Source organism: Lipotes vexillifer, unplaced genomic scaffold (assembly GCF_000442215.2).
Source record: "Lipotes vexillifer unplaced genomic scaffold, Lipotes_vexillifer_v1.1 scaffold1544, whole genome shotgun sequence".
Taxonomy (NCBI): domain Eukaryota; kingdom Metazoa; phylum Chordata; class Mammalia; order Artiodactyla; family Lipotidae; genus Lipotes; species Lipotes vexillifer.
The window spans coordinates 432,398-459,795 of record NW_006791108.1 but is presented as its reverse complement, the minus strand read 5'-3'; the positions used below and the strand labels follow the sequence as shown (position 1 = coordinate 459,795).

Below are 27,398 nucleotides of genomic sequence, written 5' to 3'. Positions count from 1 at the left end.
AGGGGAATCATACAGTATTCTTCCTTCTGTAACTGACTTATTTCACTTAGCATTATGTCCTCTAGGTTCATTTATGTTGTAGCAAATGGCAGGATTTCCTTCTTTTTTTAAGGCTGGATAATATTCCATTGTATGCGTATACCACATTTTCTATTGTGAATAACGCAGCAGTGAACACAAGTGCAGATATCTCTTCAAGGTCCAGATTTCACTTCTTGTGGATACACACTCAGAATTGAAATTCATAGATCCTACAGTAGTTCTATTTTTAATTTTTTGTGGGAACTCCAGTTTTCCATAGTGGCTGCACCATTTTATATTCCCACCAGCAATGTGTAAGAAGGGTTCCAATTTTTCCACATCCTCACCAACTTATTTTTTTTGCTATTACTTGTAAAAAGTCATCCTATTTAAGGTGATGTCTCATGGTGGTTTTGACTTGCATTTCCCTGATGGTTAGGAGAGCAATACCCCTTATATCTGTTTTACTTAACTGGGTTTCTGGATCAACTTTTATTTAAAGAAGGGTCTGGAGGCTAAAAGAAAACCTTCTGAAGCTGATGTCCAATTCCTTCCAATTCCAGAGGGGGCCTAGATAAGTAAGGCCTTTGCACACATCTACAGTTGCCTTTCTTCTGCTGTGGGAAACTGTCCTTATTTCCAGCATTGACACATCTTCATATCTAAACCATAACCCATGCAGCTCCTTAGCTCACTCTGCAGCTTCTGAAATCTACTTTCCTTAAGACAAGAGTCTCAGCTCACAGCCACTCACCTTCTTGCCCCTCTCTTCCTTCCTAGCAGCCCCCATGGTGCAGAGCTGTTGTTGGCCCCCCATTTCAGGGCCAGTTTGATTTTGGCCATTAGAGGAGAGAAGCAGCATGTTTGCAGAAAGTGTTTGTTGACCTGAAGCATTTTTCTGCGGTGGCAGCTACACATTTTAGGGGAATTGTGATTTAGGCTACACGTTTTCTTGGCAAGCAGAGCAGGGAAGCTGGTACAGACTGTAACTTAAATTTGTCCAAATAAGAAAGGTGTCATTTGAACTCTCCTGGGGAGTGAAACTAACAAGCATTCCCACGGTTGATTACTAATGGTTGCTAACAATGTCTTGAAGTCTTAGAACTAACTCCCTTCAGCTCTAGCTGTGAATTTGCTTCACACTCCCTTCCCCACCCCAACTTTATTTTCCCCAGCCAGTTCCAGGTAGCTCAAGAGTTTCACCCTATAGGAAGGTCCCGCAAGAGAGGGAAAAAAACAGTATCGGTGTTTAGCAGTGTGAGACCCTTGGAAGACCAGAGCAACGCCTGAAGAGGAAAAAATTCAGTCACATCAACAGGTTGGGTTCCGCACACAATGCTAAGTAATCACTTTGATTCCTCATATTCCGCAGGATTGATGAATCCTCTTTCGCTCTGGCTGATGGTTTGGCCATCGTGTAGCCTCAGATTGGTGTCCAATCTTGCTCTTTTCATCTACTGTAGCTGAGGAAATGATAACTGGTTTTGCCACCTGGGTTACCTTTTAATGATCTGAAAGACCACAAGGAGCCGCCATTTCTTTTGTGCAGCTCCTCATTCAACAACCTAATAGGCATCTGAAAAGGGCTTTCTTGAAAAGAAAAAAGTCTGCTCCTCTCAGGCAGAAGCAATAATACCGCACGATTCTCTGATTAAACTGTCACACTGCGCGTATTACTGGGCGTCTGACCTGCTTGAAACGGACTTACCGCTGAGGCTTCTTGGTATTTGCACTGCTGCTTTTCTGCCAACAAGGCATGAAATGACAGATGAGTGTCCCTAAACTTTAGTGTGGACAGCAAGTAAAGTGCCCAAGAAACTGCTGGGGCCCAGCCACCTCCTGGGGCAGTGCTGGAAGGGGAAACGTGTTTTTCTTTAGGGTCACCCTCTGTGGAAATGAACTTCAATCACGGGTGAAACTAAAGCCAGCACCACAGGGTACGCGAAACTGGAGCAAAAACACGCAGCACAGTCTCCCCTCTGCCCCAGCAAACAGGCAGCCTCTGCTGACAGGTATTATCGAACTTGGAACTGAAAGCAGGAAATTGTTCTCTCTCCTTCTGAGATTCTTTTAAAAAATAAAACATTTTAAACCTCAAAACCACCATAATGTAGTGTTTAAAAAAGCAACTTCCTGTGTGTTGGAGTGGCTAGTACTTAAGGCGGGGACCTGGTCCTTATGGTGGTTATGTATCTGCAAAGCTCTGCTTGTGTATCCTGATTGGTGTACATGTTTAGCTATCCCATCAACATATATTTATATATAGGCAAGTTTATTTTGAAAACTATGTATGTACTATTGTACTCACATATTATATACATTATAAACATACTCCAAAGTTAAAATGATGAGATCCCACTATACACCCGCACATAGCTAAAGTTTAAAAGACTGACGATAAAGCCAGTTGGACCTGCATACATCATTGGTGGTAATGTAAAATGACATAAGAACTTTCGAGAATAATTGGGCAGTTTCTCTTAAAGTTAAAAATGCACTCCCCCTGAGACCCAGCAGTTCCACTCCTTGGTGGTTACCTAAATGAAGTAAGGAATTTCTTTGTGGAATATATGTTTCCACAGAGATTTGTACATGAAAAGCTAGAAGCACCCCAAATGTCCATCAGCAGATGAAAGGACAAGCCAATTGTAATAGTACATCCAAACAATGGAATGCTATTAAGTAATACAAATTGATAAACTACTTTTATGCATAACAGTATGGATGAATCTCAAAAATATTATGCTGAGTAAAAGAAGCCGGATACAGAAGAGCATATTAATTTATTCATATGAAATACTGAAGTAGGCAGAACGAATCTAATAGAGACAGAAAGCACATCAGTGGTTGCCTGAGGGTAGGTGGTGGCGAGTGGGGTGAAGGAGGGGTCAGGATTGACCATGAAGGAAATCGGGGGTGCTGGATATTTTCTATACCTTGATTGTGGTGGTAGTTACTTGGGTACACATATTTATTAAAACATATTAAACTGTATACACTTAAAATGAGTGTGTTTCATTGTATTTAAATTATTCAACAAGCATTCAGTAAACATGCTTTTTAAAAAACAAAAGTAAAGTTCTATTCACTTTTGTACTGGAAGTCTTAGTTCGTGCAGTAATATAAGAACCGGGAATAAAATGCATGAAAAGGCAGGAAAAGATGAGACAAGGATGAAAATCAATAATATTTTAAAACATATGTATTTCACTAATAGCACACAAAAACCTATAGAGTTGTGTGATTTTAAATATTGATTTAATATTTGGTGATAATGTGATTTAAACGTCTGGTTCTGTATTAAATATATTTTAATTAGTTAATGAGGGCTGTTGCTGCTGGGTGGACAACATACAAATACATGTAAATTCAAATGGAGGAAGGGCAAAATAATTTGAGCTAAATAAATAAATCACAATACTCAATTTTTAACCCATCTACCACTATGCAACGCAAATAAAATTTAGTTAATACATATCTCTTCTCTCTGATAGTCAATCAAAAAGTCTTACAAACTAATCAGAAGGTGTTACATTTTTACATTTTTAAGAAATAGGTTTAAAATTATTAAAATTCTTCTTTTGGAAGATTTTTAAGCAAATTAGAAAATCGTACTTCCAAGTTTTAAAAATTTTTCCGATCTGAGACTTTTTATGTCATTTTCAGAAATGAAATCATGAAGCCATGAAATATCCCAAAACAACAATTTTCAAAATGTTCTTTCCATAGCATGAGTTTCTCTTGAAAAATTGTTCCTCCCTCATTCATTACTAAAAGTCATCTTTGAAAGGGCAAATTAAGTTTATTTTTTCAAAAGTGCCTGCTGGTAGAATAATTCTGACAGCTACATGTCATCATAGAAAATTTCAGCAAATTACAGCTCATGTCTTTAACAAGAAAATTCCATGATTCATTTGTAAGTGGAGCAGCTCTTATGAATACTTTGCTATGAAATAGCCAGCAAAGGCTCATTGCTGTAAAGATTTCCCGGGACATCCCTATGTTATTACAAAGTACTATAAACAGTGTACTGTCTCGTAAAGGCTTTCTTAAAAAACATAAAATTATTCACATCGATGACATCCCATAGCCCATGTGGACTTCTTACTTAAACTTTTTGTCTTTAATAACTTACTGATGTATGATGCCGTGAAGGAATTTCACGTGTGGAGCTATCTCTGAAACATTCTCTTTATGTGAATTTTTTAGAAATTGGCACCAAAATAACTGCTCCATCAGTGGTTACATGTACACAGTTTTCCCATATATTGATATTATTAAAGATCACGAATCTTCAGTACATGGTTTCTTTAGTGGGCTCTCAGAAAAACAGTTGTTCTGGTACCTGTTTTTGAAACAGAATCTAGAATTTAACATGACTTATGTTAGGAACATCTGTATTTAATACAAATGTAGCAAACCTTCCACATAGCATATTTTTTCTGAATTGTTTCTTAAAATCATCAACAGTGTTTTCTCTGAGTTGTCAATAATATTTGCTAATAGATGAGTGCATTTTACTTTTTTGCTATATTGTTTCCATGTATTATTTCAGTCGTTTTTACCACAGCAGGAAGAACCAGTATTTCTCATTGATGTGTGGCTTTGATCATTTGTTACTATGTAAGGAACCTCAGAAATGGCATATAAAGCTTGGAGAAATTTTATGCAGAACTGGATTGAGTAATGTATTCCTTTAAACAGTTGTTCAAAAAAAAAAATTGTAAAAGTTTGTCTCCGTATCTCAGATGATGAGCTGTTTAAATGTCTTACAAATCCAGATGCTTTTTACTAGCACCATATATAACCTTAAGGTGAGCTTTGTTGTGAATGATACTGGGTGTAAATATATATTTCAAAAAGTTTCTCTGTAATTTTGAATCTTTTAAGCTGTCTTCTTGTAAGAGTTAAATATCCATTATTTTTGCATGGATCTAACAAGAGCTAGTAATGAGAAGGGTCAGGTCTGCCACTGTCTTGTGTGCTTGTTTCTGTATGATGACTATAGGGGTACGTCTGGGATGTCCTGGACCCTGAAAGAGGGTGACAGGGTGCTATGTCGGAAGAAAATGGGTAACTGGAGCTCCTCAGTTTGCTTTCTCCCCCCTCCCCCACCTTCACTGCCAGTCCTGTGATTGGCATATAAAATAGAGATCACGAGTGTGGGCTCTGGGCCCCGTGCCTCTGGGTCGTGGAGCGGCCGCCCGCGGTCTCCTGCGCAGATGGGCCCCGTGGCCTAGCGCCCCCGTCCCCAACGCCAAGGCCCGCGAGGGGTTGCCCCCGAGGTTTCCACCAACCCACGAGGACGAGCGCGGCAGCCATCCCCTCCAGCTGCTCGCTCGTGGCCACCCACGACTACTGCCGGCGCCGCCTGGTCTCCGCTTCCAGTTCACAGCTCCTGCGGAAGCCCTTGCCCTCCACCCCGTCTCCCTAAAGCCCACCCGGGACACTGGTGGGCTGGCTGCTTTTTCGGGAAGTCCGCTCTCCCATTCGTGGCCACAGTGTTGGAGTCTCGCCAGCACTCAGAAATCTGCCCAGGCCTCCACCGGCAGTGATCACCTGTGACCTGGCTCGGGAAGCCGTAGGCAAGTAGCAGCCTGGCGGCCAGCCTGACAAAACCCCCGGCAGGCCCCCGTCCTGAAGGGCCACCGCCAGCTAGCTGCCAGGCTTACTTCAGGGGCGCTAGGCTTCTCAGAGCCCCGCCCCTCCTTCCCCTCCCCCAGACTAAGCAGGCTGCAGCCAATGGAAGCAGTTGGGTTTTTTAATGTCAAAACAGCAAAACACCAGAAAGGAAGTTGAGAAGACCCCATTCTTTACTATCCAAGCCACATGAGAGCCTTACTGACACCCCATAACCCTGTGCCTTGCACCAAGTGGAAAATAAACTCCAAGCAGGCAGCGGAAAAAAAAAGTGTGTAGGCTCTGATATCAGTGTCCGTCTGGGGGAAAGGCTGGCTCTACCATCTACTTAGCTATGGTTTTGCACAGGCTGCTTCAACTCTCTGCACTTTGGTTTCCTCATTTGTACAATGAGGATATTAATAATAGTACATCTGATTATCTGTTCCTTTCCCTCTTTCTCCGTATCCAACACATCAGATCTAGCAAGCTCTTCCTTCAAAATATATTCTGAATCCACCCACTGTTCCCCACTCCCCTCCAGGCAAAGCCGTCTCTTACCCAGAAGAGCAGATTAGCCTCCTAACTAGTCTTCTTGCTGCTATCCGTTTCCCTTCTGTTCTGTTTTGCACGTTGAGGCCTGAGTAATTCTTTTAAAGGATATGTCAGAACCTGGCGCTCCTCTGCTCAAACCTTCCAGAGGCTCCCCAGGCTAGCCTGAGTTGAGTCCAGAGTCCTTCCCACTGGCCTCCCCCCTGCCCCCGTCTCGGACCACGTTTCCTACCGCACTTCCCCTCGCTCGCTCTGCCCCAGCCTTTCTGCCTTTATTGCTCTTCTCCGAAGGAACAGGCACACTTCCTATTCCTCCTGGTCTTTGCTCTCACTGTTCCCTCTTACAGGAAAATCCTTCCCCCAAGCGGCCACAGGGCTGGCACTCATTCCACAGTTCTCCTCAGATGTTAACGTAGAACCGAGGTCTTCCCTGATCACTCAGTGAAGAAGCACCTTCCTTTGGACCATATTCGTTATCCCTTTACCCGCTTTACGTTCGCTAATGGCACTTTTATACTCTAAGATATTTCAAATCAACAGCCCGCTTGTCTGTCTCCTGCCACTAGCCCAGTGTCTCTCAGTCTGGGCTGATCTGGCCTCCCTGGGGACATTTATCAGTGTCTAGAGACATTTTGGGGTTGTCATATTGGGAGAAAGGGGCTACCCCTTTCTCCCAATATGACAGGGATGCTGCTAAGCACCTCAAATGCTCCAGACAGAAGCCCCCAACAAAAAATTATCTGGCTCCAGACGTCAATAATGCTGACATAAGCAACCGCACTGTAGAATAGAAGGGGTGTGAGAGCAGAGACCTGGTCTGTGTTGTCTCCATTGTCCACGGTGGTTACAACTGTGCTTGGCACATAGGAGGTGCACAGTACATTTCTGTCGAGTAAATGAATACAATGAGAGCGTGTAAACCATTCAGCATAGAGTCTGCAAACGGAACTCTTCCCTTTAACGTCGAACAGATATTTATTGAGCTTCACAGCCTGCCAGGCACTGTGCTAACTTTTGAGGATATAACAGTGAGCACGATATCCTAGGTCTCTGCTCTCATTAAGGCTCCCTTTTAGTGGACGTTAATATTAGCTGTTCTTGTTATTAGCTTGCTCATTGTTTATATCAGTCATCCTGGCACTACCTACGGTTTTGTTGTGTTATGGTTTTTATTTTTCAGTGATACTTTGGAAAACTTAGAGAGCTTAGATTTACCACAAGCGGCCTGGCATAGTGTAAATAAGGACTGTGGAATTTGGAATCAAACAGCCTAGGTTGATATATGGGCTGTAGCATTTAATGTAGGTGTATCTGTCAGGATAGGCAAGGCTTTTTCCTCAAGGTTCTGTTACAGTAACAAAAAACTCCAACTTCTGGGGCCTAACAACAACAAAAGATTTATTTTTTTGCTCCCACGTCCATGGCTATGGCTTATTTTATTGACTAAAGCAACTCACATGACCAAGCCTGACGGGAATGGGTCATAGGAAGGGGAAGAGAATATTTGTGAACAATAGGAAAACGGTTTGGTTTCTTCAACTTCAAAGATAAGTCTAATTTTGTAAAATCTGTTAGTCAGGCTTTAGGTTGCAAATCACAGAAGAATAACTCACATTGGCTTAAGAGGAAAAAAAATTTATTGCCTCACATAACCAGGGAGTCCAGAGGGGAAGTGGCTAGCCATCCAAATGAGGTTCTCTCTCTCTCTCCCCCTCCCTCTCTCTCTCTCTCTTCTCCCCCGCTTTACCGCTGCTTCCTTCTCTCTCTGTCGGATTTATGCTCCTACCGTAGACAGTCCATCTACATGTGGAGGGGAAGACCAGCAGCAGCCCCTGAATAACATCCTTTCAGATGCATGACTCAGAAGACAAGTAACCTTCTCCCCCAGGTCTACGTTGAAAAAATCTCGGGAAAGGATTTTGATTAGTCTAGCTACCTAGCTACCTATCCTTCTGATCATTGTTGTCCAGGGAATGGGAGTACTGCGGTTGCCTGGCCTGGGTCCCAGGCCCACTTCTGTGGCTTGGGCGGTGGGGGGAAGCTGGCTGTAATTGGCAGCCTCACCAGCATTGCAGGATCAGAATAGGGGAGGAAGAATTGCCCAGAAATTCCCAGGAAGAGCAGGTCCTGCTCAGGTGAAATCAACGCAAGGCTCAAACACATACCCGCCTAGCTCTAAATAAGATAAAGCATGTGAAAGCCTTTTGCAAACCGTGAAGCATTGTCCAAATGCTAGTGGCTGTTCTTATTCCAAGTTGAACACAAAGCCCCATTATTTACAAGGGTACATTTAATGCTTTTGGCAGGCCAGCATTGTTCCACACGCTTACTTAGGTGAAAGTAAAGTTGCAATAAACAGGCAAGAGGTTACTAGCAAATCGCAGTCAGTGACAAAAACCGTTTAGTATTGAATCTAGAAATGGCTGCTTGTTACTTTGGAATGAGGTTGCACCTGCCAGACAACAGCTTTATGGTGACACTGTGAATAGTTCTGCAGTATGCATTTGCTGAGTGCTACTATGGCCCTGGCTTGGTGCTAGGGGATATTCTGGAAGAATAAGACACAGCCCCTCTCCTGGAGAAATGTTTCACTCTGAGCAGATCCCAGTAGCTCCAAATATGCAGATTATGTCAAGGAAGGATCAGGACAAATTGAATTTTTCACTTTCCTCCTGATGCCTTGACAGTCTATTTCTCATACTTACTGAATGATGTTTAATTTAATTCGTGTGCTTGAGGCAGCATGCTCTGCGTTGCAGCTGTGCACAGTTTGTTTGAAAGGGCTTTCGTGGCAAGGCCAAAGGCAGGAAGCACACTACCATGGTACCTTGATGAATGGATCCCTTGGGAAGGAAGCACCTTTATAATGAAGTCACAAAAGAAATCTTCATAAATCCTTGGAAGCTCAGCAGCGAGTGTGTGTGAGTGCAAACAAAAATACTTGCACAGCGACCCTGTTGAAGGTGGATAAGGCCAATGCTAGGCAGAATGTTTAAAAATCTTACTGCTGTGTCTCCAGGCGCCATTTCTATAGCCGTCTTCCCAAACACACACACATGCACACACACGTAGGCACACACTGCATTCGTCTCTGTTGTGAACACTCCTCCTGCTTCCAGAACCCAATGCCTCCTGCTTTTCCAACCAAAACAGGGAAGAAGAAATAGCTGTCACTTTCCCTTGTTGATTGATCAACTGGGTTACTCTTGTGTTACTGAATTTCACCTTCTTAATCCCTTTGCATTTTAGGCCTTGAACTCTAACTGGGATAAATGACAGCTTCTGAGAAAACGAATATGTGTGTTGGGGAGATGGGCAAGGTGTTTGGAATCACACTTAACCTTATTGTGACAACAGTCCTAAAGGTGAGTCTGATTCAGTCTTTATAGTAAGAGGAGGGGACGGTCTTAAGATCCGTCTCTCTTGAGCCTCCCGCTTCCCAGAGCCTTAATTGGCTGGGGGCTTTGTCCCACAGCTGGCATGCAGAAAGGCCCAGTCTCTTGATCTTGACTCTCTTCCAGGAACCAGAGCTGCCCCAGAGACAGAGAGGATTCACTGACAAATATGTCCTTTTCCTTTTCCTATACCACCTGTATATTAGTTTCCTTGGGCTGCCGTAACAAAGTACCATAGACTGAGTGGTTTCAACAACAGAAATTCATTGTCTCACAGTTCTGGAGGCTAGAGGTCCAAGATCAAGGTGTCAGCAGGGTTGGTTTCTTCTGGGGCCTCTCTCCTTAACTTGTAGACAGCTGTCTTGTCCCTGTGGCTTCCCGTGGACTTTTCTCTGTGTGTGTCCCTGTCAGGACTAGGGTCTGTGTTTGTGTGTGGATTAGGGCCCACCCTAATGACCTCATTTTAACTTAATTACCTCTTTAAGGCCCCTTTCTCCAAATACAGCACATCTGAGGTGCTAGGGGGTTAGGACTCTTAACATATGAACTTGGGGGGGCGGGGGAGGTACACAATTAGCCCATAACAACTCACCTCCCTCCCTTTATCCTGACAAGTGGCCTGGCCCCTTCCCCTCCCTTAACTGCCTGATCCAGGCAGACTTGGCTGTCCCAGCTCCCTAGTGGTCAGGCGTGTGGAACCAGAGAGAAGAACTAAATGGTTTCCCCCCAAAAAAGCTGGAGACAAAGCCAAGAAGCCCTTGAAGCAGGGGGTGGAAAGCCTGGCAGGTGTGAGATGGTCATAGAAGCTGAGGTTTAGATCTGAGGAGTCAGGCAGCCAGAGTGGACATGAATGAGGAACAAGAAATCAGCGTGGTGACAAGAGGGTGGCCTGGGCTAACAGCAGAGGCGGCAGGCTCTAGCCCAGGGCTGCTTTCTAGACGCTAGTGGCGCTAATCCAGCCTTACATGGTTTATTCGAAATCTGGGCTTTCTCTTCCTTGCCTTGCCATCTCCAGTTTGTGATTTTGTGACGTTATACTCGTTGTTTTCTCTGCTCAAAATCTCCTCCTACCCCAGTATTAACCTCATAGCTCCTGCATGACCTTCTGGATTTTATAAACTTGTGATGTCAGGCCTCCCTAGTTCAGTACATTTTCATTTAGCTGTTCAGAGATCCAACTAGATTATTAAATTCCATGAAAATAGAGACACACCTTACACTTTTTGAGTCTCTACAGTTTTAAGTTCTCAACAAATGCTTTATGGAATGAATGTTTTGTATTAAGTTACTTAAAATCTTTCTTTGAGCTGACTTGGCTTATATATCCCTTATGTGGCTCTCATTCTGCCTTATATGTAAGGAAGTGTATGGTGTTTAGCTCAATGCTTTAAATAGTATAAGCAGTTTATTGAAATGGTTAGGAATGCAGACTCCGGCACCAGACTGCTTGGGTTTGTGTTCATTTTTTATTGGCTTGGTGACTGTATTGGCTTGCTAAGGCTGCTGTAACAAAGTACCACTGGGTAGCTTAAAAATAGATTTATTGTCTCAGTTCTGGAGGCTAGGAGACTGAGATCAACGTGTCGGCTGGGTTGGTTCCTTATGACAGTTATGAGGGTGAATGCGTTCCATGCCTTTCTCCTAGCACCTGGTGGTGTGCTGGAATCTTTGGCGTTCCTTGGCTTCTGCTGTATCAACCTGATCTCTGCCTACATCTTCACACTGGTGTTCTCTCTGCGTGCCTGCTGGCGTCCAAATTTCCCTTTTTTGATAAGGAGACCAGTCATGTTGGATTAGGGGCCCACCCCACTCCAGTGACTTCAACCTGACCTAATTACATCTGCAACAACTGTATTTCCACGTAAGGTCACATTCAGAGGTACTGGTGATTAGGACTTCAACCATATTAATTAAGGGGAGGGGAGAGACAATCAACCTATAACAGTGACCCTTGGCAAATTACCTAGTTTCATTTTCCACGTTAGCAAAATAGAATAAAAAATATAGCCTACTTTGTAGAGATATTGTGATTAAACAAATGAATATATTAGGCACTTGAGACAGTGCAAAACATAAGTAAGCCCTGCATCAGCCTTAGCTGTTATTTTTGGCCGTGTATATGTCTGTCTCCTGCACTAACCTGTAGTGGCCAGGGCCTCTACTTGGTCATATTTGTAATGCTCTCCCATCATGTAGTACAACAGAGCAGAGCACTTTGTGCCTGATACCTAATCTTTGAACTGATTGGTTAACCCAAACGTAGGGACAATTCAGAGTGATACTGGGGCTGGAATTAAAAGTCCATCTGGCTTTGTGAGATAGTATATTTGGTAGATTACACTTTATCATGCCATTCGCATAGTTGGGTCCCCAAAGGCTTGCCCTGGGAAGTATTTGAAACCCCTCCCCTTTCTTGATCTCTTCCTGAGGTTTCTGGCTTTCTTAGAAAGGCTTAGGGAATTTGGTATTACATATACAAATGCTGTGTTTTGTATCCAGGTATAGAGAGAGAATTCAGCCTGAGTGGCTTACCTTTATTTATTAGCATAATTGAATGCTGCAGTTCTGTGGTTTTCTACTCTACTCCTTTGTGGTGTTATCAGTGCAAGTCAGGAAAAAGAAGGGAAGAGCAATGTGAATTTCTTCCTCGGAGGCCAGGCTGGGCCATCTGGCAATCTTTAAATCTGGGTGCCAGATTGAATAACATGCTTTGGGTGACTTTTTAAATGTATTATTCAGGGTAGATGTTGTTTTAACCTCTGTGCTTCACACAACTTCCTAGCTAGTAGGAATCTTTTCTCTCCTTTGCTTGAAAATTATATGGAACACAGCCCACTAGAGACTAATAAATCAGCAGGAGAATTCCTCAGCTGGTCTGCATAGCAGCTAGTGATGGAGAAGGTGGTTGAATTATTCTGTGTAAAGCCAGGACAAGGAAACGATGTGCAAGTGTCATTCAGCAAATCTGTGAGACACAGTCTGGATCCTGACTGATCTAGCAACTCAGATCTTCCTCCTGATGGAGGACAGTGAGTTCAGCTTCTAGCCTTGACTGGGTTGCTCCTTGGTTTCTTGAAATTCACAAGTCACATCACTTTTCTGCATCTCAGTTTCCTCTCTTGTACGATGAGGTCATTGAACTATAATTGTGATCTTGGAGGTCCCTTCTATGCTTTCACTTCTTCCATCACATTTTATAAACCTATAAACCCCAAGTCTTCTGTCTTCAGGCTAAATGGTTACAATCACTCGAGTTTCTGACAAACTACCCTTACTCTCTTGGAGCTCAGTGCCAATATTTGTATATTCTAAATTGCATTATCTCAAACTGAACTCAAGACTCGAATGAGAGCCCGAGTCTGTTTTATAAACAAACCCTGTGAAACAAGGGGGACACATGAGGTCAACTCTATTAATATTGAGAAATTATCTGAGTGTCTCAGCAAAGAAGTGTCCGCACATGTTAAGATAGAAAACTAGGCACCATCACTGTGCATATGTGTTAAAGGAAAGCTGTTTCTCTACCCACAACTCTTATGACACCAAATGTGTGGGGTTTCTCCCCCCATACCAACCAATTTTCCAACCCTCTGGATACCAACTGGGTGTCATATAATTTAATTCAATTCTGACACTAATTACTTGGAGTTAGTGTCAGATTCCACAGGTTGAAGGGCTCAGCTTCACAAGACTGCCCTTACTTCAGACACCAGTCACAAGTGATGGGTCCCCAGGGTACCCATACTTCTGTCCATCTTGGCTACTAAGTCAGGGTTTCCTACAAACCCACTCAGTTTCAGTAATTTGCTAGAACAGCTCACAAAACTTAAGGAAACATCTACTTACATTTATCAGTTTATCATAAAGAATATTATAAAGGGTACAGATGTACAGCCAGATAAAGAAGTACATAGGGTGAAGTCTAGAAGGGTCCCAAGTACAGAGTTTCTGTCTCCATGGAGTTGGGGTGTGCTGCTGGCACGTGCATGCGTTCACCAACCTGGAAGCTCTCTGAATGCCCTAGATGAGGGATTTTTGTGGAGGCTTCATCATGTAGGAACGATCACGATTGATTATTATTAACCCAGTCTCCAGCCCCTCTCCCATCCTTGGACAATGGGGGATGGGACTAAACACTCCAAGCTTCTAATCATGGCTTGATCTTTCTGGTGACCATCCTCCATCCTGAAGTTATCCAGGAGCCCAACAAGAGTCAGCTCATTAGAACAAAAGATGCTTCTATCGCCCCGGAAATTCCAGGGGATATAGGAGCTCTGTGTCGGGGCACCAGGGGCAGGGATCAAATATATTTCTTATTTTGCCACAGTGTCTTTGTGAAGTTACAGAGTAAAACAGAAATCAAGAGAAGGGGGACTTCCCCGGTGGTCCAGTGATAAAGAATCTGCCTTCCAATGCAGGGGATGCGGGTTTGATCCCTGGTCGGGGAACTAAGATGCTGCATGCCGTGGGGCAACTAAGCCTGCGTGCTGTGACTACTGAGCTCGCGTGCCTCAACTAGAGAGCCTGCGTGCCGCAAAAACAACAGAGCCCACGTGCCCTGGAGCCCACGTGACACAACTATAGAGAGAAAATCCACATGCCACAATTAGAGAGAAGCCCACGTGCCCCAACGAAGAGCCGGCGCCTCGATGAAAAATCTCGCATCCCTCGAGGAAGATCCAGGTGCCGCAACTAAGACCCGATGCAGCCACCACGCCCCCCCCCCCCCAAAAAAGAAAGAAATCGAGAGAAGGAAATGCCAAGAGGGAAAAGCATCCTTCACCTTTAACTTAGGACTTCTTAGCAGGAGGACTAAGGTCATTGATAACTGGCAGAAAGAGATGAAGGGTCTTCCAGAAATCCTTCACCAGGTCCCTTTTTAGTCAGATCTTGCTGAAACATTTCTGGGAGATAACAAGTCAGTTAAGGCACTGACGGCCTGGGGATGAAATTTTCTGTGGCAGGCTTAACTGGGACAATGTGTGGTTTGGGATCGTCTTGGAAGGAAGATGCTCTGTGGCTGGATATTCCTCTGAAGCCAAGAGGGCTTCAGATATGGAAGAAGTCCTGAAACGTCCAGTCTTACTGAACCATCCCTGTAAGAAGGGAAGTGGTGTGGGGAAGGAGGAAGAACACATATCCAGAGGCAGATGCTAAGAGTCTGTGAGTTTTAAGAGTAGAGTAAATGCGTTTGATTCAGACCTAGTTTCTTATTAGAGCCCTGCTGCGTCCGTGTGTTTATTCTATAAGTTCCTAATTATAGCCACTCCGTAATGGAGTTCTACCCAAGCTGACACTTCTTTAGACCTGTTTGTGGTTGTTACACATACTTGCACCTATTCATAGTACTGCTTGGATGAACTTCTAGAAATGTGGTTCTTTCATAGGCAGCTATTTTAGACTGGGTACTCGTCTTAAAAGGCACCTGGAGAAAAGAAAATTCAGGATGCCTCGGCTACATCTTTGTGACATAGGCGTTTTATCCGCCCTCACCCTGGAGGAACAATCCCATCTACTCATCTCCTGTCTTCAGAGCTCTGTAGAGCTGCCTGGAGATCGCGCCGCTAGATATTCTCAGGTCACTAATTGCTCTCAAAGCCAAGGATGGGCTAATTAGCTGAATTCCACATTTGAGAAGATGAAACATTTGAAATTTGGTTAACACCTGAGACAGTTTTTATACTCACATATTTGGTGGAAAATGCAATCTAAATAATCCCACTTCCTTAATATTTAAATTGTTAAAATGTTGCTTTGTCAGAATTATTTTATAGATGCATAATTTTTTTCAACAAGGCTCCTCACATTGTTTTGACCAATAGCCAGTTTACTGGTATTGTTTTTATAACTTCCAAATCAGCAGAATGAGTATAATTTGTCGGTCATTTTTATATATTGAAAGCTCTAACTTCAGACGCTCTTTGTTGTATACTTTTAAATGACTTTTGCCATTAAAAAATCTCAGTTCAGTCAAGCGTTCCTTTAGCGACCAGTTGGTACGGCGGAACAGGAGTAGCCTTGATAGAATTAATCATATTGAATTTCAGTTTTCCTCTCTGTAAAGTAGAAATAATATTAACACCTCACTCACAGTGTTAGGGAATAGATATGAGAAAATAAATGGGACACGCTTTGTGATAGGTAAGGATCTAACGTTATCATTGGTTCTACTAAAAGCAAAGCCACCAAAATATAATCATATAAATATATAATTATATAACCTAACCATAACCATAGTTATATAATCATACAACTGAATACTGTTGCTATATCTGCACAGAGGAGGCAAATCAAAATTTAATTTTTGTATTCATATGCTGACATTTAACATTTCTCTAATGACCATAATTGCACCGGAGACTCACAGCCCTGAAGATTGCTTATGGATGGAAAAGAATGCCTCACTGGAGAAATGACTCATTTGTATAAGGGGAAGCACAGACAGAAGAGGAGACTCTCACCCATCCACACCAGTCCTCTACTACCGTGTGCTCCCTTGGAGCCCACAAGTAACTCAGCTAAAAGCAAAAGGGTAGAAATTGATCTGAGTTCTCAAACTACATGGTTCTGTTATGACTCACACGGTTAAGAGGCCCCTTGGGCTGAACAAGACACCCAGCATCTATCAGTTCATCTCCATGTAACTAACACAAAACCCAAATTAACACTGACTTAAGCGCACAGGAGCTTTTCTATCCCATGCAAAGGAAGTCTGATTGAGGGAACCTAAGGCAGTGTGGCAGCTCCACAAAATTTGTAGAACCCCAGGCTTCTTGCATCTTCCTGCTGCACTAGCCTGGTACATGGCTTATCTCTTGCAAGTCACCTCAATGTCCAAGATGGCTGCTGGAGCTTCAGCCAACAAATCCATGTTCTAGCCAATAGGATGGATAAACGGAAGACTCAAAAATGTCTTTCCCTAGCTTTTCCTCCCTCCTTCAAGAAACCTTCCAGGAAGTCCCTCCCAACAAATTCATGCTCTCATCTCAGAGGCCAGAACTTGGGCATTAGCCACACTTCACTGCAAGAGAGGCTGGGAAATATAGTATTTCAGCTGGTACATTGTGGCCCACAGTAATATAGGCATTTTATTAATAAGGTGAAAGGCAAGAATGGATTTGGATAGGCAACTAGCAATTGCCACACAAAGTATAAATTACTTGGGGCTTTTTGGGGAAGGCATAGAAAGGGAAACTTATGGTCAAGGAGAATTGCTGCCTGGTGACTTGACCAACTGCCTACTTCCACACTCCCACTCCTACTCTACACTGATCACTGACAGCCTGGTTCACCCACCACAGGGCAAAAAAAAAGAGGGTTAATAGCTAGCATCTGTGGTGCACTTGCTATTTGCCAAGCCATGTATAATCACTTTTCATGCATTATCTCATTGTCTCAGAGCAACCCATAAAGTAGGTGCTGATATTATTCCTGTTCTACATACATGGAAACCGAGGCTTGAGATTAATTAATTTAACCAAGATTACTAGGAGACAGAGAAGCAGCGATTAGAAGTCAGGTCAGTTATCTCCAAAGCAAGTACTCTTAACTAATGTGCTGTACATTACACCTACAAGAAAAGGAAAAGGGAAGAGGAAAAAAGTCATGAAGAGGTGACAGAATAAGTCCCAGCACTAAAGTGAAAATGGTATATTAAAATGCTAAAATATAATTTTTTAATGTAAAGTCATGACTCCATACAAATATTAAATTAATGTGACAACTATTTTATGTAACTCATTAATAGGTTAAATGGGTACAATATTAAACCTGTTTCAAAGGAGAAGTCAGAGAACCATATATATAGGCAATGAGGAATGCTGGAAAGAATTTGCAAATAGGTGCAAGACTGGTCTATCTGTAGGGCAGTAATCATTTGCATTCTACCAGATATAATTCCTTTCCATTTCTAAGGACAAGAATTACTTGCGTCATCCATTAGTTTTGCTTACAGGGTTGAAACATAGCGCTAAGACTCGGAAAGGCCAAGATACCCTGAAAGGGTATGCACCACAGGACACGGAGTAACCTTGTTGTCCATTTTAAAATATCAATGTAAAAACTTTCCTGAAACATCTAAATTGTCCTCTCTCTGTTGCCAAATATGCCAGCATTTAGCGAGACATAAAGAATATCCCCCAAATTCCTTTTACCTACTTACCCTCCGTTTATGTGCTACTAGAGGAGCAGCAAAGAGCAAGGGAAGGGCACAGAATCATCTTTTCAAACTAAGGTGGAAGCCGAATTTCCAAGGGCTGCCATATCACCTTTAGTGAGGTAATTAACAAATACTTATCAGGTGCCTTCGATGTTCCAGACACTCCGCTGGACAAGCAAAGTAGACATGGCCCCTGCTGTCAGATACTTACAGTCTACAGGGGACAACTTAACCTTCCAAGGGAGGGCAAACTACCTGGCTAATAGGATGTACAAAGGTTCAAACCCCCCCCCCCCCCCCCCCCCCCCACACACGTATATACAACTCTGAGTTGCTTCTGCAGACATTACATATTTCTTAGTGCTTGTTTTGTAACTTAGTCAAAGCATCCTTTCCAAGTCTAGGCAGCTTGTCTGCCTCCTTGATGTTCTCGTTCCCCAGTCGTTGAGCATTCTGGAACATCATCAGAGGGAAACAACTATGAGTATTAAAGTTGCCAGAATATTTTTGTTGTTGTTGGCAGCCAAACTATAGGATTGGCAGCATTTCCCTCATGAAAGCTTCACATTACTTCCTTCTGCCACCTTTGGCGATTCTGCAGTGATAAAGGGGTGTATAATCACTCCGTACAAAGAACTCTGCCCGTAAGTCACCCCAAAGAGAAACAAGAAAACGTCCCTCTCTTTGCCTCTCCTTCCCATCCTTCTGCATCTGTCACTCTCTGTCTTTCTCACTCTGTGTGTTGTCCCCCTTTGCCCCGTCAGCTAGCTCTTGTTTGCAAAGGTTTTTTTGTACTCACAGCTCTCACTGGTTCCTCCGGGGGCCCATTTACTCTTTCGTGGCTGCAGATTCCAAAAGGCCCTGGTTTCTGCACACTATGAGTGACACACCAGTAGCCCAAGAGGGGTCATATGGGATGCTCAGTGTTGATTACTGGCAGGAGGCAGCTGCACGCTGACAGAGGGACAGGAAAAGGGGGAGGGACATTGACCAGGTACTTCCTCTTCAGAACCTTCTCGGAAAGCAGCCAACCCGTAATGCTACCAGCTCTGATAACAGTTACAAACTAAACTTGTTCAAACACATTGAGAGATATAATCACTTTCCCCCAAGTCTGCCATTGCCTTGTAGCATGTCCTGGGCTTGGACACTGACCTCCCCAGGACTCAGTTTCCTGAGTTATAAAATGATGGGATCAGAGCAGCAAGTTAGTAAAGAACTTCAGCCTACATATTCTGTTGAAGTAAACTAAAGCCAATGAATTTTTTTAACAGTAAGGTTAATATGACTTTTTAAAAAATTTAAGCAGATATTTGGAATGCCCACTAAGGAACAGGGTTGAAAGGAGAGAACAGTTTAGGTATTCTGTTGTTTGGGGGACTGCTCACTGACCATTTAAAATTAAAGTAATACTTGAACATGAGGAAGGGGAATCAAACTGTATAGGAGAGTCTAAAATAAAAAGTAATCATCTTGCGCTCACTCCACTCATGCCTGATCACATTTCCCAGTGTGAGCTACTCTGAACTTCCGTTATTTAATTTCTTTAGCTGATTACCATGGTAACTTTATGTCTCTAATACTCACATTTCTGTTTCCTGAACTATATCTACTTTGCATATGCACTGCTGACCGTCAGTGTAATAGTGGAAGAACTTTCCTCTGCTAGTGTAACTCCCAATTTTGTTTGGTTATATTATTTCTAGATTGTCAAGATTTAAAATATGTACTTCGCTGAGTCTTTAATGCTTTGTTTATAGGTTGCTTCGGAAAGTTTACCCCCCACCAAAAAGCGTACTAAGTATAACGATCATATAAATATCTTTCACCATGGAACCAAGTATTTTGTTCACCTCATGATAAAAATTCACTCCTTCCTATGAAAGAAATGAAGTCACCAACACTCTCATACCTCCTCCTTCGTCCTGCACCTTTTGTTATATATTATTTTTATTGGTACATTGTCAAGGTGTAATGTAATTCTCATTGAAATATAACCAAAGTTCATGTAACTGTTTAGTATTTGTTCTGTAATTAAATGGATTCATTTCAAACCATTAGTCTTTTGTGTGGGTGTGTGAATAGCAGAAACAGCAAAGTCACTGACGAAAAGTGAAGTTCCGACACATCTCTTTTGTCTTCTCAGTTAATAAATAAAAGAACAGGCATTTTATCAAAGAAGACATACACCTGGCAAATGAACACAATAAAAATGTTCAACATTATGAATCATTAGGGAAATGCAATCAGACTATAGTGAGATACCGCTACACACTTTAAAACAGGCAACATTTTAACTACTGACCATACTAATCAAGTACTGGTGAGGACTGTAGGGGAACTGGACTGCTTCCATAGCGTTGATGGGAATGCATAAGGGTACAGTCATTCAATTGAGAATATGAAACCATATATTCAAACGAAGAATTTTATGCACATGTTCATAGTAAGCTTATTTGTGGTGGCCAAACTGCAAACAAACCAGAAAACCCCTTTTGTTATTTTTCAGGAAGAAAATGAACTATTCATACCTGCAACTTAAATGATGCTCAAAATAATTATGCATCATGAAAGAAAAGGACAAATACAAAAGTAAACATTAAGTTGCCAATGATATTAACAGTCTAGAAAACACCAATTGAGTGGGGAAAAACGTAAATCAATTGTAACTGCCTGGGAGTCCTGGGAGACGTGTCAGAAGGTAGATATTGGTGTTGGGTGTTTGTTATTGTGATAATGGATCCGTGGCTTTACAAATATGAAAACTTACCAAAGTGTACATTTTAGGTATGTTAATTTCATCGCGTATCAACTATACGGCTCAGTTAAGTTTTAATGGAAATTGGCTTCACATAAAAATCTGAATCTCCTTTTCAGTAGAACTCTGCCAACCACATGTTAACTCCACCACCTCTCCTTGTCCACGGGAGGGATTCTGTTGCAGTAGCAATGACAACTGGTGAGCAATGAAAGGTGTTTCCACTTGAGTTATCCAGGAACTCTGCCTGGGTCCTAAAAATCACATGCCTGGACTACACCTTCCACTCTCATACAGCTCCAAACTCACTGGTGGTTCTCACAACTGTCCTCATCTCAGGGTGACCTCTGAACCCAACCAAAATTCTGACCTCCAGGACTCAACGTTAGTTCCACAGAGCCCTGCGGTCTACCCTCGGAGGCCTTGGAAAACAATGCAAATTAGATCACAACTGGAGCGAACCCTATTCTCTGCCATGATCAAACCATTAGTTTTTAAATATAGCTTCTTTATTGCCAAATTCTTTATTTAATTAATATCTTAATTATATGAATTTATTTTTTATTTTTGGCAAAGCAGTTTTTGAAGAAGGGCTTATGTGTGCTATCCTGATTTCTTTTCATGTTGAAAATATGAATAGTACCTCCTCTGGATTTAATCTTCTTTTGGTCACAATTTTCTTTTCTTCTAAATTTTGTAGATGTTGTCCCGTTGTCTTTTTAAAATGAATATGACTATAGAGCAGTCTAAAGCCAGCCTGATTTTCTTTCACTTTTAAGGTGATTTTTTTTTTCTCCAGGGTGCCCAAGGAATTAATTCTTCTTTCTTTAAATCTGAACTCTTGAGCAGAATATAGTTCCATGTTGCTATTACCGTATGAAATTTTCTTATGACCACTGTGTGTTTTTGCTGTTAACAGATTCCATTTTTTTTACTTCAGGGGAATTTTATTTTAATATACCTTTGAGTGATTTTTCCATTCTTCAGAGACATTAATTACCCTTATGCTGCTTTGTTTTAATCTGTCTTTCGTATCTGTTAGCTTCTATCTGATTGCAGAAATCAGTTTGTCTTTTTAAATCTGCATTTATTATGATTGTCTCAAACTTTTCTATTAAAAGAATAATTTTAAATTTCCTATTATAAAATACTTTTTACATCCAAAAATAAAGGTGAATGTAAATATAAAAACCACATATATGCCCACAACCCAGTGTAACAACTAGAATAATATAACCATGTATTAAAATTCCTATACGCTTCTCCCAAATTTCATGCCCTCTCTTCACTCCCAAAAGTACCAACATCTTAGCATAAAAGAGTTTAAAAAAATAATGTAGTATATCCTAATCAATACAGTTTACTTTTGAATACATTTGACCTTTTAAATAAAAGGAATCATACTATACATTCTTCAGCAACCTGTTTCTTTTCTTCCTGAAAATTCTGCTTGTGAAATTAATTTATGTTAACACAAATAACTGTAATTCTTTTTTCTCACTGTTCAATCGTATTCGTAGTACAGATATAACACCATTAGTTTTTATAAATTTATTTGTTTTATTTATTTATTTTTGACTGTGTTGGGTCTTTGTTGCTGCATGCAGGCTATCTTGAATTGCGGTAAGCGGGCTTCTCATTGCGATGGCTTCTCTTGTTGCGGAGCATGGGCTCTAGGTGCGTGGGCTTCAGTAGTTGTGGCACGCAGCCTCAGTAGTTGTGGCTTGTGGGCTCTAGAGCGCAGGCTCAGTAGTTGTGGCTCACAGGCTTAGTTGCTCCATGGCATGTGGGATCTTCCCGGACCAGGGCTCAAACCCATGTCCGCTGTATTGACAGGCTGATTCTTAACCACTGTGCCACCAGGGAAACCCCTAGATATAACAACATTTATTCATTCATTTCCCTGTGAATAGTTAGCTCCAGTTTATTTAAAATTTTTATTTTATAATTACCAATATTATTATAAAGTTTTAGTACAGGTTATCTTATACACGTGTTCAAAAATTTCTCTAGAATGTATATTTATAAAGGGAGTGATATTTCTAAGTTATAGAAATCTTCAGCTAATTGAGTAATGCCAAATGGTTTTCTAAAATGGTTATATGTGATTTAAGTGTAATATATTCTCTTTCTGGATGTTGGTTATGTATCACTCTAGAAAGGATAGTTGTGCTGAACTTAATTTTGGAAGAATGAGATCTGAAGTGACAGGCTAACATAGAACTATCTGTTGTAAACCAAAGAGCAAGGAAGGCAGCAGGATGATGACTCAAAGCATAGAGTGTGTCTCACATCTGGAATTAGCTGCTCTTGTGTCTTAGAGATGTTATTGGTTGAGTTTATGTCCTGTTCTCAAATATCTCTGTCGAGGAATTGTATTCAAACGTAGGATTATCAAATAACTATTTTTATTGTTTCTTAAAGATTGATCTGTGGGAGATAAATAAACATTCAAGAAAAAAACTGCAAAGTATTCAAGTAAGTTTGGATGTCTGATTTAGCCAAACCAAACAGTTTTCTGCAGAATTTCTCAAATCCATTAATATGCTAATAGACGCTGTGAATTTGTAAGAAGGATATATATTATAAAGAAGTTCCAATATTATTTGATCATGAAACTCCTTATGTTCATGGACTCCTGGAACGTACTTTGCAGAAATTTTGCTTGTTTTCTAATCATGACATGTTAGAACTAGAAGGAACCTTAAAACAACTCAGTTTTAAACTCCAGTTTTGCAAGAGGGATAAAATTAAGAGAGTTTAAGTGACTTCCCCAAGGACACACAGCTCTTCGATGGTTAAGGCGGGATTAGGATCTGTATCTTCAGATTCTTGATCTAGTGGTCTTTGAATTTGGTTAAAAAATAGATGAAGTTGCAAGATGCAGTGGCCTGTATGTATGTGGTATGTCCTTCTTTACCAGTGCGAATAGTGAGACTCAGATTCTTTCCTGTGAACCTCAAATTGCCCTTCTGACAGCTTATAACATCTTCTCTCTGAAACTATATTAGATCTCTGATCTTCATGAGGGTTCAAGAGTCTAGGATTATTCTATGTAAAGTCTCCATGTAGAGTAGATATCACACACACTTGATCATCCTATCTTACTGGTCCCTCCAGCAAGATTTAGCCAGAAAAATGTCCCTTCCAACATCATGGTTCAGGTGGATGAGGCAGTCTTATACATTGAGGTTGTGTGGACACTCTCACACCCCATAAGCAGAATTTAGGAAGGGCTTGAAATTTAGAAACGGAATCACCTTCCCATTAGGCAGTGGAGCAGTGTGAACCAGAGACCCTTAAAAGTTCCAGACCCTTTAACTTTGAAAAAAGTTGTGAGAAGTATGTCCCCAGATTGAATTGCATTGTTATTTGTTGATACACTGTTGTAATAATGAAACATTTGATGTAATCTGAATGTCCGGTAACTTGGGGTTGGTTAAATGAATCAAGGTGTGCTATGAAATACTATACATCCAATAAAAATTATGTTCTAGAGCAATTCATAGAAAGATGTCTAAAACAGAGCTTCCCGAAAAGTATGCCAGGTAGTAGGTTTTGATGCCCTTTGCCCTCATGGAAGATGGTCAGGGTCTTGTGTGGCCTGAACCCCCAGCTCAGATGTCTCAAACGGCAGGCAGTCTTTCCTATTCACACTAGTGTGTCATAAAAATGACTGTTATTTTTTTATGTATGCCATGATGCAAAAAATATTCAGAAAACTGGTCTAAAACATATTCCATGAAACAAAAGGTTATGAAATATTACTACAAAAAGTACATTTTAAAAAATAAATTTATTTTATTTTTGTCTGCGTTGGGTCTTCATTGCTGCGAGCAGGCTTTCTCTAGCTGTGGCGAGCGGGGGCTACTCTTCATTTCAGTTCACGGGCTTCTCATTGCGGTGGCTTTTCTTGTTGTGGAGCATGGGCTCTAGGTGCGCGGGCTTCAGTAGTTGTGGCCTGCAGGCTCAGTAGCTGTAGTGCACGGGTGTAGTTGCTCTGCGGCATGTGGGATCTTCCCGGACCAGGGCTCGAACCCATTTCCCCTGCATCGGCAGGTGGATTCCTAACCACTGCGCCACCAGGGAAGCCCCAGAAGTACATATTTTTATAAACAGAGATACACTCAAAAGTCTGCTAGGAAATATACCCTGCCTACACCCGGATGATGGGAATACAGTTATTTTTATTTTCATTCTTTTGCTCATCTACATTTCTCTTTTTCAGTGAACACTTTTCTTTAATAACAATAATATGACAATACTAATTTAATACTTACATGACCCTTAATATGCTTTATCTTGTTTTAGCCTCAAGCAGGCCTGTGAATTAGACACTGCTATTATTATTTTCATTATATAAATGCTATTTTTAAATTTCAGATTTGAAGCTATTAAGAACTGGACAAGTTGATGCAGAAAGGAAAAGGTGGAAATGAGACATATCTGCAAAGTAGAAATAAGAAAAGATAGGAACTAATTGTCCATGGGAAGCAACTATGTATGCCTCCAGGATATTGAGGATTATGGCATTAGTAACCAAAACGGAATCAAGGAAATACAAGATTATATAGAGATTTTAAAGAAATTTAGAGAAATGGTTAGTTTTCAAGAAGAAGCTGAGGTTGGCTCTTTACTTGTTGAGGTTGAAGAGATAACAAAGCAGGTTGGTAGAAATGTCCGGGTAATGGCCAGCGCTCAGGTGAGAGGAGAAACCTAGAGCTGTAGTGTGGACGGCCATCCACGGTGGAGCCATGCTTACAGCTATGCAGGTGAAGGGCTCTCGTGAGAAGAGAATGTACAGAGACAAGCAGGGTACCAAAAGTTTTACCCTTTGGGCCTCGTGTCCACAGACCCATGAACTTGACATCCATGTGTAGAATGTTGATAGAATGGAATTCCACAAGTCCCTGTGCATGGGTAAATGTTGACAGTGGATGACACATACAAATAGTTTTCTTCATTGTTTTTCCTTAGATCAGTGATTACTTGATTTCTTTTAAGGAAAGTATAAGTGGAAAAGACATTTAACAAACTTGCAGTGTAATGGTGGTGAGAAGCACCCTAGAGGATGGAATTCAAGGTGAAACGTACCCTAGCTTTGGGAAGAAGTGATCAGAAATTGAGAAAATGCAACTGAATCATGACAGATGCTTGGTATACTGCATTTAGGGTGAGGAAAGGGTCAAGTTCCAAAAATTCAAAATGGAGGGCCTCTGACTACATATAAATACAGTGAGCAAAGATCTAAGAGTCTCAGGAAACCAAAACTTGAAAAGGGATGTGCTGTATATATTTGTGCTGGTGCATATAAGATGTTTATTAGGAAATATTTTTTCAGGCAGCAGAAAGACATACATGTAATAATACAGCCACCTTGTCATATTTGGCATTAAGAAGAAATATATTAGAAATATAATAATTATATTTCTCTTCAAGGTCCCTCTTTTAAGAGAGTTAAAAGTTATTAAATAGAATACAGAGGACATCAAAGAAAAAAGAATAGATAACTGTAAAATGTACTTCTAAAAAAAGGCTAATGAACATGGTATTATTTTTTATTTTTTGCGGTACGCGGGCCTCTCACTGTTGTGGCCCCTCCCGTTGCGGAGCACAGGCTCCAGACGTGCAGGCTCAGCGGCCATGGCTCACGGGCCCAGCTGCTCCGCGGCATGTGGGATCTTCCCGGACCGGGGCACGAACCCGTATCCCCTGCATCGGCAGGCGGACTCCCAACCACTGCGCCGCCAGGGAAGCCCTGAACATGGTATTATTTATTTTTGGAATCAAAAGATCAAGGGATGATTTAATAAGGATCAGGATTGTTAAGTTATGCAAGATTGTTGTACAGAGCTTTGGGGCATCTTTATTAAGCCAGTAGAAAAGTAGGAAATAAGCTGAAACTATTAATAACCCCCCCGAAGTACATGCGCATATATACACACACATACTTGGACCACACACACTCACACACATGCACATATAAGTGTATGTTCGTATAAAGAGCCCGGAAGGGTCTACATCAAACTATTAGTTGTTATTATTTGTGTGTGGTGTTGATTATAGGTGTTTTTATTTGTTCCATATCTGTGTCTTCTAATTTATCCATAGTAAACATGAAATGTTTGTGCAGTAAGAAAAATGTTTTTATGGTATGTATAGAAGCAAATAGGTCACTTCCCTCTCATCCCTATCATCCTGCCAACCCCTAACCTGTAAAACTTAATTTTTATAATATTCTGTATAACGGTAGTACTGGTACTCTACTTTATCTTTTACAGATGCTAGTGAAAAGTAACCACCTTTCAGACAAGATCATTGTTTTGCCAGGGAAAATTGAAGAAATCTCACTTCCTGAGGCTGTAGATGTGATCATTTCAGAACCAATGGGATACATGCTGTTCAATGAAAGGATGTTGGAAAGTTACCTTCATTCCAAAAAATGGCTGAAAGCAAATGGTGAGTTGGCCAATTCCTGGTTTAAAAAGTAGGCTAACTTCTCTGTAAAATATGCTGTCTTACTTCCCCCATATTCAGTCCTTTACAGAAAGGAGGAGAGAGCATTTCTGTTAAACCAGTTCTTTGGTTTTCTCATCCTATTCTCCCATAATAAACGAGCTAGTCTCCAAAAGACATTGATGGCAGTGGCTGCAGTGGTATTCAGTATGGTAAAGGAGACCAGTTCCGAGTTACGTATTTTTGTCCTAGTTCAACCACTGTTTTCCTTAGCTAACTTGGCCTAACACTTGACCTTTTGACCTTTGCTTCCCCATCTGTATTATTAGAAGTAATCTCTAAAGCCCTTTCAAGTGTTGATGTTCTGTAATGTGACAAACTCTCTGGTGTCCATTTCTTCTTTCTAACCTATTCTCTTCCTACTGTATGTCTCTTTCCC

General features: G+C 41.4%; 1 protein-coding gene across 1 annotated transcript in view; it reads left to right on the top strand.

The window, feature by feature from the left end:
• LOC103081973 (histone-arginine methyltransferase CARM1-like) overlaps positions 1-27,398 on the top strand; it is a 167,804-nt gene that overhangs the window by 97,967 nt on the left and 42,439 nt on the right. The window contains exon 6 of the mRNA XM_007464199.1: positions 26,785-26,962. Coding sequence (XP_007464261.1) covers positions 26,785-26,962 — 178 coding nt within the window. The remainder of the gene's footprint in view (positions 1-26,784; positions 26,963-27,398) is intronic.